General features: G+C 32.3%; 1 protein-coding gene across 1 annotated transcript; it reads left to right on the forward strand.

Moving 5' to 3' along the window:
* The first annotated feature begins 9,464 nt into the window (after window positions 1-9,464).
* Window positions 9,465-10,389, forward strand: LOC128554412 (uncharacterized). Its single transcript, XM_053535694.1, has 2 exons — window positions 9,465-9,639; window positions 10,157-10,389. Exons 1-2 carry the CDS (start codon window positions 9,465-9,467, stop codon window positions 10,387-10,389), a joined length of 408 nt encoding a protein of 135 aa, XP_053391669.1.
* Window positions 10,390-15,881: the final 5,492 nt, after the last annotated feature.

Raw genomic sequence — 15,881 nt, forward strand, 5'->3', positions numbered from 1 at the left:
GATCTAAATGGAAAATAACAATACTTATACTGCTCATTTTATTTGCAATTTATGTTATTTCCAATACACCAGGCCTTCACTTTTAGTTATAGATTTAATCAAACTCTCTCTTTCTGCAACTGAAAATTTTATCAATTGTAGGAGGAATTATCCAGACAGGCCTTTCATCATTTATGCGCAATATACAGCATTTTGAAAAAGAACCTCTAATGAGCATAACTCAAAAGCTTGACATAATAAATTATGTCTTAACAATATGTCTGAGTTCATTAGCAATCCAATATTCGTGACGATTGGTTTCGTACAATTTACATGGAAATTAAAGACCCCATTTTACTTTTCAAGCTATTTTAATACAAGGTGTCCAGGTTTAATTAATAAAAAAGCTGAGTCTACTGTTTCAACACATTTTATAGACAACACACTCTTATATGTGGTGGATTCCTTGTTCTCCATAACCTCGCTGAATATCTGTATCATAAATTATTGAATAAAAGATCCAAATACATTGAAATATAACGCAGGAAAAGGCGATCCTAAAATAATATTTTCAGTATTTTTTATGCAAGGATTTTAAACAGTATTGGGTAGCAGAACCCAAAACCATAAAAGTAAATTAAATAACAGCCTGATGATTGATTTATCTTAATGGCATTTAAAACCAAGTGCATTTATCTCTGAAATCTTGATTGATAATCTTTAAGGTCTTCTGAAATATGATACATGTAATTTAGGTACCAGTGATACCAATGAATGAAAAATATGCAACCAAATATAAAGAAAGACCATAGTTATCTCATTGTGAATTGGTTTTTAAACTCAAAAAGGTACTTGTATATCGCATGACTTTGTATCAGTCTTATTACCTCTGTACATGTATTACACTTAATTTCAAATTGGTGTAATTATTTTATTTCTAGTTTATATTTTCTACAACCGTGTAATAACAATAAGATATATCTATGATACCTGAAAAAAAGAAGAATAATCATTACGAGAGACAAATTAAATCTGTAGTGTTATACAACTCGGCATAATGTCCTATTCAAAAGTTTTTAGAGGTGTCTGTATATGACTATATCAGAAAACTACAGAAAAAGATAACACGTTAATAATATGGTTTCTTTATCCTTCATTTCGAACCAATGTCGATCACTAATTCAAAAAAGTGTCAGTCTTATTTCAATCATCTCCTAAATGCCACGTTTACCATATTACGATAACGTATTACAGTGGAATTGAAATATTTGCTTTACTTAGTTAGATATGCGCTACACATACATGTACTGAAACTACATTATTTGGGGCAATCCCCACATTTTCCCATTTGTCAGTTAGTGTATAGCAGATCATTTTAATTGTAACTTAATATGCACACAAAGTGAATAAAATATGTGTTTAAAGATTTCATTCTATTTGTTTTATTTGACAGATGTTTAGTCATACGGTAGGTTGATTTCAACAGCCAGCAAGGGGGATTAATTCAAAACAGAGGCAGATATCTTGGGAGACCCAGTGGCCCTTTGGGGCGACAAGAATCCACAACGGTTAACTACAATGGTTTAAAATAAAGAACACAAGTTTATGCCGATGCATAATCTTGTTTTACACGTAGATGTATTTATATATTTCATTGTAGAACTGCCTTGTATAATTATTTTGTCGTAGGCATTGTTTAGATAATTGTAAGGAGAATGTTTTAGTGAAAATATTGAATTTTGTTTGTTACTGTGTTACGTGTAGGATACACATATTAGTTTTGAATATAGATTATATCGAGCAGAACGCTCCAGATCTTTTCTCGTGCGTTGACATGTTATCTCGTGCGCATCTTACTCCAAGCGCACGGCACAGACAGTATAAAATGAATTTATCACTGAATGAACACTTTCTTGTTCTTAATTGAAAATATTTATATAGATTAACTGAAATATAATGTAACCTTTAAGATGAATATAGCGTTCTTGTTATGAATATTATCATAAGACAAAATATCGAAAAAGTATTTTAGGTATTTAAGATTAATGAGCACTTTTAAAAATTATAACTTATGGAGATACAACATAAATGCCCATCCACAACTTTTGTTTAATTACTTTTTGAAAACGAAGCAATAATGTTGCATTTTTTTGTATAACGTAAAGTTTCCATGTTGATCAAACAAAACTAAAATTTCTTAAAGTACTGACGTAACTGAAACCGTGTTAATTTACGGAACTGCATATACCAACAACTGATGTACGATTCAATATAGTCTTTTGAAATAATAACGTTCATAATTGTCTAATCAGTCCAAAAAAAAGAAGAAAAAGAAAAATAATGAAAAGAACAGAATAGAATAGAGCTTTGATTTTCCACCAAACTGTTTATGAGAACAATATGAATCAACATAAATTACTTAATTTCCGACTGAAAGCTAAATATCTTTGGAATATTGAAACATTCGACGACAGGAGAAAAACTACTTCAAAGAATAATTTTCTAATGAAATAGTGTAAATTGCAAGTAAGGAGCTCATTGAAAGCTGGTGAGAGGGGGCGGGGGATTGGGGTGGAGAGAATGTGTACATTTATTTAAATAAAAGACACAGCATGGTTTCCACGATGTGCAAAGAAAGGGTGAAATTAACAGACGCGCAATATCATGTCTATTTTAGAAATGAAATCCAAGTTTGAAAAAAAAGGTATGCTTTCCATGAGTTTGCACGGTATAATTAATTTATCTCTTTAGTACGACCTACAATTTTGTCACGGTTTTGTTCATGGAAAGCAAGAAAAACAGACACCTTTACAGCTAAAGGCTTTAGTTTACACGATAAATTTGATTTCATGATTGAATTGTATAGTATGTACAAACACATATCTGAATGGCATATTTGGTTTATGTATAATCAAGTAACTTCGACACTATAAATAAGTAGACAGGATGAATCAGAGCTAATTGTTTAAAAAATGAGATAGGATCTTTATGATACACACTCACCAATGCTGATCAGAAAAAAATAAAAAAACTTGATTCATAATTCAATAAATTCTTTCTTTCTTTGATTTCTATGAAAAACGTTGGATCAAGACCAGTTAATAAAACATGTGTGTGCGTTTTTTAGTAACATGTATGCTTTTTTAAGTTTGTTAAATTGCTCGGGTTTTTCTTTCCCATTGCCTGTCAAATACAGTATTGCTTAGTTTATTACTTTATTTTATCATGTTTTAAAGAATAAACTTCTAGACATGAAAGTTAAACAAAAGTACCGTTATGTGGACAAGAACAATTAGACAAAATGGGAATACATGTATCTTCACAGATATTTTGGTTTCCTTGAGGAAAACTATTATATATACATGTGTTTCTGGGAAAGCTCGTTTATGAAATAATTTTCGGATTTCAATGTTTGGCGGAATTCAAAGTTTCAAAAGAAAAGACATTTATTTATTTAATAAATGTTTTCATTTTTTGTTACATGCCAACACGAATTTCGCAATGTCATAAGCTAACATAATGTTTTTTTACAGAAATGTCTTATATCTTTACATGAATAATACTTCTATATGAATCTGTAAAACAACATGATTTATATCAAAAACTGGCTGTATGTTTTGTTGCTTTCTATGGAGTAACATGCGGGCTTAATTTCCGTGTATTACCTAAAGCAAAATATTAGATAAAATTCATGACAAAGAATTATTGACTTAGGTCATGAATGACACGACTTTAGCTAATGTAAGGGAGGCAATCCAGTTTGAAGGGAATTGCTTTAACACAGTCAATAATTAAGGGAGAGAATTCTTGCACATTCTCGTTAAAAGCTGACTATGAATGTGATTAGACCATATCTAATTTCACAAACTGCAGAGATTATATTAAAATATGAATGGATATTCTTGTGTGTCGAGATTTGAGACGACATTAATAGAATATTAGCAATACTGTCAATTGACCAGCTCATTATTTTAGAAATCAGTCAGTTATTATCGGATGTAGTTATTTATTGCGCATGTAATGTATTTTGACAAATCTTTTTAACCCATATCATGCTAGACACGATTGATTTTGCCTTTGTGTCCAGCGCAGATCCTGATCAAGCTGCATATTCATGCAGTCTGATCAAGATCTGCAATGTTTGCCATTCAGTCAGTATCGTTTTTTGTAAGCACCTCTTTTAAGTGTTAATGGTTCTGTCCGAATTGAAAGATGGACAGGTTCATTATAGAAATTTAGCAGGGTAAGGGTTAAATAAGTAGGCAATGAGACTAGACGAGAGATGAACGCAGGCACACACACCGCGGGTGGCTTTGTTGCTGGCCAGTGAGGCAGGCTCGGCAAACGTAGGGTGACTAAGGAAATGTTGAAGAACTTACTTCCATAAGGCATGAAAAAAAATGTTTGCTTTCGGTATTCCGACCTACCCTAAATTTTTGGCCCGACTCGAAATGATTTTATGGCCTTGGAGTAGCTATTTCAATGACATCCTTTTTTTCAAGATGTTACTTCATTTCTTAAGGCAATACCTTTCTAAAAATGTTAAGAAATTAACTGAATTTATTGCAGAAAAGATTCTGCTCCATAAAATTGTTTCTCCTAATTTTTCTCTCTTGATGCAAGTAAAAAGGTAAACAAAAGGGAGACCACTACTTGCATCAAAGGGATAAGTTCCAGAATGCATAATTAGTAATGTTTTAGTTACTTCCCCTTAAGTGATGATAGACCATAAAAAATACAGGAAGTGAATAATTGCGTCTCCCTTAGAATTTCATAACTTCCGCTGCGCATGCACAGTGAGCACTTTACGATTCGAAGTTTTGGAGGCAGATCGCCTGTAAGTGCGAGTTGATAATGATTTAATTTCTGCAATAATAAAATAGTTGTGAGGTAATCACTCATCTGTAGGAATTTCTGCTGCTGTATTTATGAAAACTGAAAATCATTTCCAACTTTCTATGTTCCTAAATAAAAGCAAAGTTTCACCGCCGATTTTGTTCCTAAAAACATGTATTTTCCATACAAAAATCACAAGTGTATTTACGAATTTTCAAGCGAGTTGCATTTTCTACTTTCAATCGACGGTCGCCATATTTGTTTACATGAAAGGTCAAGGTCAAATACCTATCTTGGAGAATATTTTTTCAACTGCACTTTTTATGCTTTAAACATGGCCAGTGATGTTAGAAATCAATTTACTGACGCCCTAAAGGCACAACCCCCTTATTTGTATTCATTTTTGACACAAAAAAAATTTCCGAAAAGTCTCCCATAATAAAATGAAATAAAAAAAATCCGACCTACCTACCCTAATTCTTTTGAGAATGTTACCGGAAACAAAGATTTTAGTCACTAGATGAAAATTATATTTATCGGGCTTGAAATTTATGTATTGTGTTATTTAATTGACCTGTCAAAACATGTTCCCGGCTTTCATGTTAATCTTATATAGGCTCGAACAGAATATAATAAAAGCCGGGTCCATTTTTTGACAGGTCAAATAAATTGAACAATAAAAGGGTCAATTAATATATGCCCTCGCAACACAGTACTTTCTCAATTAAATATTATCCAAAAACAGATTGATAGAAGTGTAATGAAAGTTACCTTAGCTATGTTAGTTTATTCCCGTAATGTTCCAATCTATTGTCGAATTGTTGCACTTTGTATTAAGATACTACTTTATTTGAACACATCTGTTTAAGAATCTATTACTTGTTTCAGTAAAATTATTATAGCAGTGTTAAAACATTTTTCAACTTCATAAGCACTTCCATGTTTGAATTATAAATAAGTTGTTATTAGATTGTTGCCGTGTGTATATAGTCCGTTTTATTTGACCTGGTGCGGCGGAGTTAATCTCTGACATATGCACAAAGCGGTAATCTAAAAAAAAGAGCAAAATAGGTAGAGCAATAAAATTGTTTCATTCCGTAATCTTCGGTAACCAAAGACTAAAATTCAACGCTACATTGGTTATATGTATTACATACCCTGCACAAAAATGTAATGGATCGTCGCGAAACCACGCCCGCCAGGTCAAATAAAATTAACTATACTATATTTAAACATACTTTATAGGGTATTGGTTTTATGTAAAAAGCACAGGGGCTTGAGTAAAATGTCTGTCTAAATTAGAGATAGTATTACTTTAAAAACATAGAAAATGACAGATAAACACTCAGTATGATTTACGCCCATACCAAACATGTTTTATTTAATATATAACTCTTAACAGATCATAATATACACGTGCCAAAATTGAGTTTTATTTTCATTTGGATAGAATATACTTTTTCAAATTAAGTTGTCGCTTTTGAATGATTTTCTTTTGAATGACGCCATTTGTTTTTAATGACATCCTTAATACATGTATTATGGCGCAAGTCACGTTTAATATATTTCCATGCATTTATAAATTCGACTGTCACAGATCTGTTTCAAACGAGGAGATACAAAATAAATGTACATTTTTCAGAATGCATTTGATATGATGCTTAAATAAAAATGTATAATTTACATATTTTTCAAGGTATTGCAAGTAGTGAAGAAGTTACTGTGCACATCAAATAATTGCATGTTTTGCAAACGGTACGTAAACGTTGAATTGTCAAGACTAAAAATGCTTGAAAGCCCATCAGACTCCTGTGAGATAAATTTTTTCAAGGTCCACGAAACACCGGTTTCGTTAAATAGCGTGCTTGATTACCATATATGAAAATAGTTTGTTTTGCTCTGTGTGTCATAAAATACAAAGATGATATGTTTACAGTAAAGTCATGTTTAGATCAATTTTCAAGGTATGTAAAACTAGTCGGAAATTTCTCACTTAAAACGTACGTTTTTTGAAACAAGTGATACTATATTTACGGAGTAAGTCGGGCGTTCACCTTAAATGACAGGCTAGGATTTCGCATGATTCTACTGCATTGTTTCGGTCGCTTAAGCATAATTTTTAATCTAATCTCTGACAAGTGCGTGTGTCGACAATTTAGCTCAGTGGTTGGAGCATTGGACTATCATCCGAGCGACTTGGGTTCGATTCCCGCAACAGGCACTTGAGATTTTTCGTCATTTTCGTGTAGACAGTAGAGGTAGGACAGGTCTGGAAATTGTTATAAACCTCCTAAAGTAGTCTATAAGGTGTTTATAGACCTCACTGCAACAAAGAAGCCGGTAGGTAATGTCGTTTAAGGCCTATCGAGTTTGTTTAACATTAGATTATACCATGGATTATACACGCAGGGTATATTTTTCTTTGTATCGTTAAATAGATTCAGAGTTGCATGCCAATGACTGATGAATCGATGTTATCATGCTGATGACAGAACAGGCAACTGCGTGTTTAGAAGTTTGATATTTATCCTTGATTTTTCAAGTCGATGATGAATTTATGTGATGACAGAATAGGTTACCTCTGGACAAACTGAAAGTCAAAAACATTCCGTGTAAGCTCTAGTATACGGTGGGCTAGGCTGGTTTAAATAACATGATATAAATAACTAAAAGAAACGACTTACCGTATTTCGAAGCGGTGTAATATAGATGTAAAAGTGACCCATGTAGCAGGTTCGGGTGATGTACGTACTAACCGTTGCAAAACATGTAATTTACACCCGATGATAAAATATTCAAACAGAATTTATATGTAAAATGTATCCTGATTTTACTGAACGCATTTCGTGGCCAAATCTTGATATATTTGATTTAATTATTTGTTTGATGTGTTGAAATATAAAGATAACAATTTCGAACATTTCTAGATACCATAGAGAGGTATATATTGTAAGAAATGCAGACGTATTTAAATGTCTCATACTGTTTTAAGTGTAATTTATTTGTTCTGCCTCATAAATACATAGAATATATACATGATAAAACTATGTCATGCATGAAAATATTATTTTATAAGTGTAAATATGGCCAAGACCCACAACATAATTGTGATACAAGCTGAACCCGGCTCAATTCATACCAAAAGTCTGTCAGTAGCATGAAATGGACACGTTACATGTTTGGATAAAATTTCTTTTACCTCTTAAAAAGGTTTAATGGATTATATTTCATTTAAGACAAATAATATGTTTTGTCTTTGCTAAATGTTCAAATACTAAACCGTTAAAAACATTTCTTTTACCTCTTAAAAAGGTTTAATGGATTATATTTCATTTAAGACAAATAATAGGTTTTGTCTTTGCTAAATGTCCAGATACTAAACCATTAAAAAGGTTTATAATAAAGGAAATTTAAAGGTAAATTTTGTATAAAGGGATGTATGATGATGTAATAAATTACAGCCTTCCAATGTCGTGTTTGCTTTTTGGAAAGATTCTGTCAACTAGTAATACCAATATGTTTATCTTAGACAAAGGAATAAGACAGAAATATCTTTTTTATAGAAAATTTAAAATATTTAAATAAACTTTTCGGCAATCAAAACAATAGGTACTTATGATTCTTTACTGGACATTAAAGGCCAAAGCAAAGATAAACATTTCGAGACTACATCGTGAATTTTTGATAGTGTTTTTCGATATTTGCATAGTTTACTTCGACAAATACATAGTTTACTACGACTAAATGATATTGTGTAACAACAACAACAGTTACATTTACAGACCCAGTGAGCGAGCAAACACTTGTCTTCTTAAATAGAAATATTTACCAATCTTGTTATGCAAAATGTCATATATGTTTTTGAATTAATTTAGATACACGTATATATAGTGCATGTAAACTAATATATCCGACTTGATTAAATCAATAATGTATCCTGCTTTCTATATACAAAATGTATTTTCAATCCGATTAAAATCATCTCCTAAAATTCGTTGTTTACAATGTAAAGATCATGTATTTCAGTTAGATTGAGATATTTGCTGTATTATTGTCAGATTAATGTATACATGTACTGAAACTAAACTATTTCGGGTAATTCCCACAATTTTCCTTTGTATTTCTACCGCGTCACAAATTGTATACACTACATTTGTCAGTAAGGTTGAGCATTTCAGCTGTTACTTGATATTCACGCAAAGTTTACAAATAAATATCTGTCTGAAGATTTCAGTTATATGATTTGCCAATGTTTTAGTCATACGGTAATTTTACTTTATCCGCTGGGAGAGGGGAGGGCAGATATCTGGGGAGACCTAGTGGCCCCTTGGGGCAACAAAAGCCCACAACAGTTAGCAACAATTTTTCGAAATAAAGGACATAAAGTTTTTGCTGATGCAGAATATATATATTACTGCATTATGTTTGTGTCTTAGGTGATTGTCATTCAATATCCAAAGTTTGGAGAAATTCTGATATTGGGAAAATATTTGCCCATCTCATATGCATATACAGGGAATTCTAGCGTACGCCGTTAAACATTTAGGCCTCGAGTGTTTATGCTTAAAAAATGATTTCGTTCCCACGACATTTTATGGAAAGGCGAATGCAAAGCGAGATTCACCCAGAAGTAAAAATGGATTAAAAAGATGTGCAGGAAGTTAGCAATAGCAGTAGGAGTAGCAAATGTAGAAAAATATATAACTGGCAGTAGCAGCAGAAGCAGTAACAGAAGAAAAAAGGTGATATCGACCAGTAGCAGTAGCAGTAGCAGCAGCTGCAGCAATATCGGTTGCAGCAGTAGTAGAAGTAACAGAAGAAGCAGTAACAGTAGCAGCAGTAGCAGCAATAGCATTAGCAGCAGTAGCAGTATCAGCAGTAACAGTAGCAGCAGTATAAGCAGCCACAGTAGCAGCAGTAACAGTAACATTAACAGCAGTAGCAGTAGTAGCAATAACATTAGTAACAGTAGAAGCAGTAGCAGCGGCAGCAGTAGCAGTATGTAGCAGTAGCGACAGAAGCAGTATTAGAAATAGAAATAACAGCAGTAGAAGCAACAACAGTAGTAGCAATAGCAGCAATAGCAGTAACAGTATTAACCACAGTAGCAAAAGCAATAGCACGCGTTTTTGCAACTGCTATTGCTGCTACTACTGCTTCTGCTACTGTCATTTCCATGTAGTTTTTTTTGTTTGTTCAGCTAGTGCTGGTGTTACTGCCAGTTTCACATTAATCTTTTGCTTTCGTTGCAGCTACTAATGGTACTGCCAACTTCACGTTTCTATTGCTGATACTACTACTTATACTACAGCTTCTGCAACTGTTGCTACACTTTTTGCAGCCACTGACACTACTCCTGCTGCTTCTGCTGTTGCTGCTAATGCTAATTCTGCAGCCATTGTCACTACTCCTGCTACTTCTGCTGTTGCTGCTAATGCTAATTCTGCTTCTGCCGCTACTGCTGCTGCTACAACAGATTCTGCTACTGCTGCTACGTCTATTGATACTACTGATACTGCTGCAAGAACATTAGTGAATTTGAAAGTCCGGGACCGTAAAAATCTGAAGCTTTGAAGACATGCAGCTTGCATGCACTGCTCTTCAAATCACATAAAATGCTCATTTTAAGATTACATGCATCGTAGATCTTATATTTTACACGATAATCCCCACCTTCACAAACTGGCGAGGGGGAAAAGGAAAATATAAATGAAAGTGGTCCTACAATTTTAAGCAGGAGAAATAAGTGCCAGTTAAATTAAAAATATTGCCCATTGTACTACAAGAGAACGTGATTATAAAGCTACGAATATAAATATAAACAAATGACTATCTTCTAAATATATAAGTGACAGAATGTAAGATGATATTGACACGATATCATTCGTAATTATATTAGCCTTCCATCCGTAAGTTTCCGGCGGTTTCCGTACAATGGGAATCGGCTATTTCCGTTGTTTGGGCCGGGCCGGGTTTTATTAATAACCGTATATTAAGCTATAGCGATTATACAAGGCTTTAACATCAGCATTTGGTAGACTTTGTCCTAACATATTGATACGTAAAACAAATATTAAAATCATAGCGTGATAGTTGATATATCAGAACAACATCTAAAACCAAGTATTACACTGAAATCTTGATCTGACCGTTTTTAAGAATGTTGTTTAAGGTCTTTTGAAATATAATAGATATTATTTAGTCACCTAATAGGCCATTAAAATATGTAATCATCAATTATAAAAGAAAGAAGATATTTATCTCACTGGGAACTGGATGTCACTGTAGTATCGTACGACTAAATGGACAAGAGCGTAAGATTTAATCGGATGTAATTATTTGGTTCCTATAGGATTTTTATGTGACCATGGACTAATTGATAATTGTATACATTTAAGTACAATTATAAGATATAGCAGATATTCTATGACGTCTGAAAATAACTTAAGGAGGTAGGTTACCTTGATATTGTATGTGCGCATGTCCAATCGGAAGCTAACTTGACGATTTACGACTACGTTTACGTCAAACTACATTTGTTTGTATATCCATTCTCCTGAAACAAAATCATGCACTTGCCTCCTATCCTATATACTAAAACTTACATCTCATATTGTTCAACTTTCAGTAGAAAATTGTAGTTTCTTGAATTAAACTGATGTTACCATGGAAACGAAGCTCGTGACCTCTATATCTAAATGTAAAATTCAAAAGCGTTGACACCGGTCTATTTAAGGAACACAGCTCCGACTTTTTATTTGCATTTCAACAATATCCATGAGAGTAATAGCAGCATGAAGACCGATTTTTCTATCAATAAAATGTCAGACGAGAGGTACTGCTGTAAGTATTTTAAGCTGTGAAATTTGTTTAAATCAATGCAAATAACACGAAAATATTACTTACGTTAAAAATAAGATGTTTAAAAGCTACATTAACAAGAAAGATAATTTTTTTAATAGTTTTTTTATAAGAAATTACGATTAAAAGCAAGATATAAGCTATTATAAACATCTCTGTATGGTTACTTTAAAATTTAAGAGTAAAATAGGGTACTTGGTATTTTGCTAATTATATTACCCAAATATACCATGTTGGTCATTAACAGTATAGAACTGAAGCTGTCGAAAACCCCGTTTTTATACATAGTTGTTTAAAAATGAGAGAAAATGCGTTACCATGGAAACACGCGCCCTGCGACATATACATTTTAAGCTTATATTAGAAAGCTAATGAGCATACTAGTAAAATTATTAATTATGCAAACTTCTACGGATATCAGTGAAACTAAAATACACTGAAAAGTGTTAAATATCCGGATTTTCCTTCTTCTTTCAATATAAAATACCTTTGGAGGGTCATGTACTTCAAACCTGGATAAAAGTTGTATACTTGAAGGGACAGAGATAAACAGAATTGAGATTGAAGCAGATTAAACATTAAATTACACAAAATACAAATTTTGCTGCGATTCAACAATCTGAATTAAAATTTTATCCTAGTAACAAGGTAGCTTACCTCCTTAAAATTATTATTTGCGAAAATTATGTCTGTAATATAATAAAAAATATTCTATTCAAAATTCTTTTTAGACTTGAAAGCCAACATTTGTTTCATTTTGTTTTTGACATTGTGTTATACATGTACTTTTTTTTATAGAAGTTTACCTGTTTTAACTGTTAGCATAGAGGGCGTATGATTGTAATATTTCACATGTTCAGGATTATTACAAAATAAGTAATCAAATAGTAGGACAACGAAATAAATTGCAAAACTATAAATAAATTGTTATAAAACTACAAAAACAATTGGTGAATTTCAACGCATGTTGACAGACAGACAGACAGACAGGTATTTTTATTTTCTCCCAAGGTAAACATATTACAACATGGGGATGAACTGCATCCAAAATTGAAGTTAAAATAACACTTCCGGCAGCACCTTATTTACTGATGAATGTTGCGTTGATTTTGTTATTGGGGAACACACATCATACATCAGTTGATAGAGTGCGTTAAATTGATCATAATATAATAATACATGTAAGGTAATAGCAAGTACTAATAAACTTTGATAATGTGGCAGTTGACCACTGTTCACTTTCCAATACAGGTAAATCCAATATTTGCTTTACAATACATCTATGACGGATTACATTTGAACAATCCTGGACTAATTGAACTCAACTGCCACATTATCAAAGTTTATCAGTACAAGGAACAGTCCATATAAATAGAAGTCATCAAGAAAATTGTACTGTTGTGACACTATGTAACACGGCTCGAAGCCTATAAACAGGATTTAATCTTCGTAAAGTCAATCAAAAAATACAACATGTCATGCTGTCCACATTTTACTGACCGTTAATATCTCATATTACAGAAGAATACGCAATAAAGATAACTCATGTAATACATTGTCTAATCAAGATAAGACCGGAGTAGTTGTCTCCCTTTATATGTTATATGCACAATACTACATTTCTTCCCCTAATTAGATATTAAAGTATCATTTAACATAAGATTTCAATAAAACATTATGTAAGCAAATCTGATACAGTACAATATTACATTACCAGTAGTGAAAGTTGTAACCTATAAAATGTGAAGCAATTTCTTTTTTATACTGAACAGAGAATAGCAAGAACTCCAAAATATGAAACCTTAAATTTTGAACAAGTCTTAAATTTAGATACTTATCTAACTTAAACCTTTTAAATCAAAATTTGATGAATAACTTTTACCCGCTATAAATTTACAGTTTACCATGTAAGAACATAATAAAGTACCTGAAAACGTTATACCCTCAATATACATGTATATACTGAAACATAATACGACTCAGTAACTAGCTGTCAACAGTCATAATCAAAATCCAATAAACTGGTTTCATATGCTTTACAACAGTCTTCACATAACTCAATATATGTCATGTATATATCTATATAGATAAACCAAATTTATCTGTTTATACATGTATCATACATGTATATATTTCTATACAAAACAGTTTACTTTAAACCCATAACGATATCTGAATAATTATCTTGGTGGCAGTCTGCGCGTACGTATATGTCGCCGACCTTGCCAGCCGGTAGATTGAGTAATGACAACTCAAGTCTGGGGTTCTTATGATATGTATTTGACGACAGATACGATCCTGCAACTATAACATAAACATTCGATCGTACCAATGGAAAACAATAAAATTATGAGTATTGGAACAATTAAATGAATGCACAAAATCGATTAATTACAAAAAAATACATGTTTATAAATTGAAACACACAATTACCTGTATATATATAAATGTATATAAACAATAGATGGGAAAATATTTTAGCATAAAATGGCTATGACTTTTGTTTACACTTTTGAATATGGCGGTGTAGTTGTGATTGGTTACTGATTCATGCAAATGAATGTTAAGTAGAAGATTAATCGAACATAAATATGAGATTAAAGGTCTAAAGGTAGTAAATTCTACATGATACGACTATTTTGGACTACTGACTACAACTACTATATTAACTAACGGAACTGTATAAGATGTTTTCGACGGGGTATAAAGACTAAATCTTTCTATTTAGCACTAACTAAACAAACCAAAATTCTTATAAAAAATAGTTATATAAACAAAGGTGTTAAATACAACACACTCTATGACATATTCCCCTGGCCGAAAATGTCGTCCCGACATTTCGACAAGGCGATGAAATGGCAAACAAGAAAATCTGAAAAAAAAATCACATAATACATCATAACTATATAGTTAAAACTTTTCGGTCTTCAGCAACCTGAAAAAATATCATGTAATTAGACTGTTATGTCGTAAACATATGGCAATTACATATATAAATGAACAACATCTATGAAATTCTCTCATGATTGTATATATGAAATTTGTGTATTTAAACAACCACAAAATGAAGTATCCGTTCTGTTGCCAATTACATAGGAATTTAAGAAATACATCCAAATAGTGTACGAAGATTTATTTTCTCCAGGTAAAAAATAGTCAATTGATAGACTTTAAATCTATTGTATCACACATATTTCTGGCAACTTCTTCATAGAAGAGCAAGTTCAATGTAACTATCGCCATGCGTGATAGTGTCAACTAATGGATGCGTGTCATAAATCCTCATGCGATGGAATATTTTCGAACACCTTTTTCAACACTTTTGCAGGAAACATAACAGATTAAATGTGTGACCAACACGTGTTCATCATAATTTCCATATTTACTTGTATAAAAAGGTAAGTATGACGATTGTATCCATATTTTATCCATACATAGTATAGAATGCTGAATATGTATCCGTGTTAATTCAATATATATTTCTATATATCAACACATATTTATTATTTACCATAGGTAAGTATAAGTAACATTCAAGTATAGTTTACACACTTTAATGTCGTATCCTGCACTTCCATATGATTTAACGGATGCTATTCAATTAAGGTAGGTATGTAAATACATTTGTTTCAATAGCATAGGTAAGTATCTTGCACTCTTAAAGTTCTTCCAGATATTACTGGTATATTTCACATTTCACACGTGATTATATTGACACATTTGTGTAGTTCTCATCTAAAACCTTACTCAGTTCACACTGAAAACAGAATATATGGAATCATTTATGACCTTTCTATTTCAGGTTAATCTCGTTGGCGGATGGCTTCATTCCGTCTCTTAATGGTAAGTATTCATGAAGTGATAACGTACACACAAATACAACAGGTAAGTATTTACACATTTTTATTTTCATTCGAACTCGACTGTTTGTTCATGAAGGTAAGTACTATTAAGTATGACGCATTTATCACACAAAAGGTAAGTATATACAAATTCACACTGACACAGGTAAGTCTAAACCTAGCACTTATGATCACTTATTAACAACTGTTCGTTACTACTGTTCACTCGTGTTTATTTTCACACTGTCCATTCTCCTGTAGATTGCCATTTTGGTGGACGCCTCTGACGTTTTGGCTCTCCTCGTCTAAGTTGTCCTAGGTCTTGTCTGTTGTGTACTCCTTCTTTCTGTGGTATGACGTATT

Source organism: Mercenaria mercenaria, unplaced genomic scaffold, assembly GCF_021730395.1.
Source record: "Mercenaria mercenaria strain notata unplaced genomic scaffold, MADL_Memer_1 contig_5023, whole genome shotgun sequence".
Taxonomy (NCBI): domain Eukaryota; kingdom Metazoa; phylum Mollusca; class Bivalvia; order Venerida; family Veneridae; genus Mercenaria; species Mercenaria mercenaria.

What these genes read in the sequence shown, in the direction of transcription:
- LOC128554412 (XM_053535694.1), top strand. Translation starts at nt 9,465, where the DNA reads ATGTGCAGGAAGTTAGCAATAGCAGTAGGAGTAGCAAATGTAGAAAAA. An exon ending in TAGAAGTAACAGAAGAAGCA is followed by an intron (nt 9,640 to 10,156) that starts GTAACAGTAGCA and finishes CACTTTTTGCAG; the next exon opens with CCACTGACACTACTCCTGCT.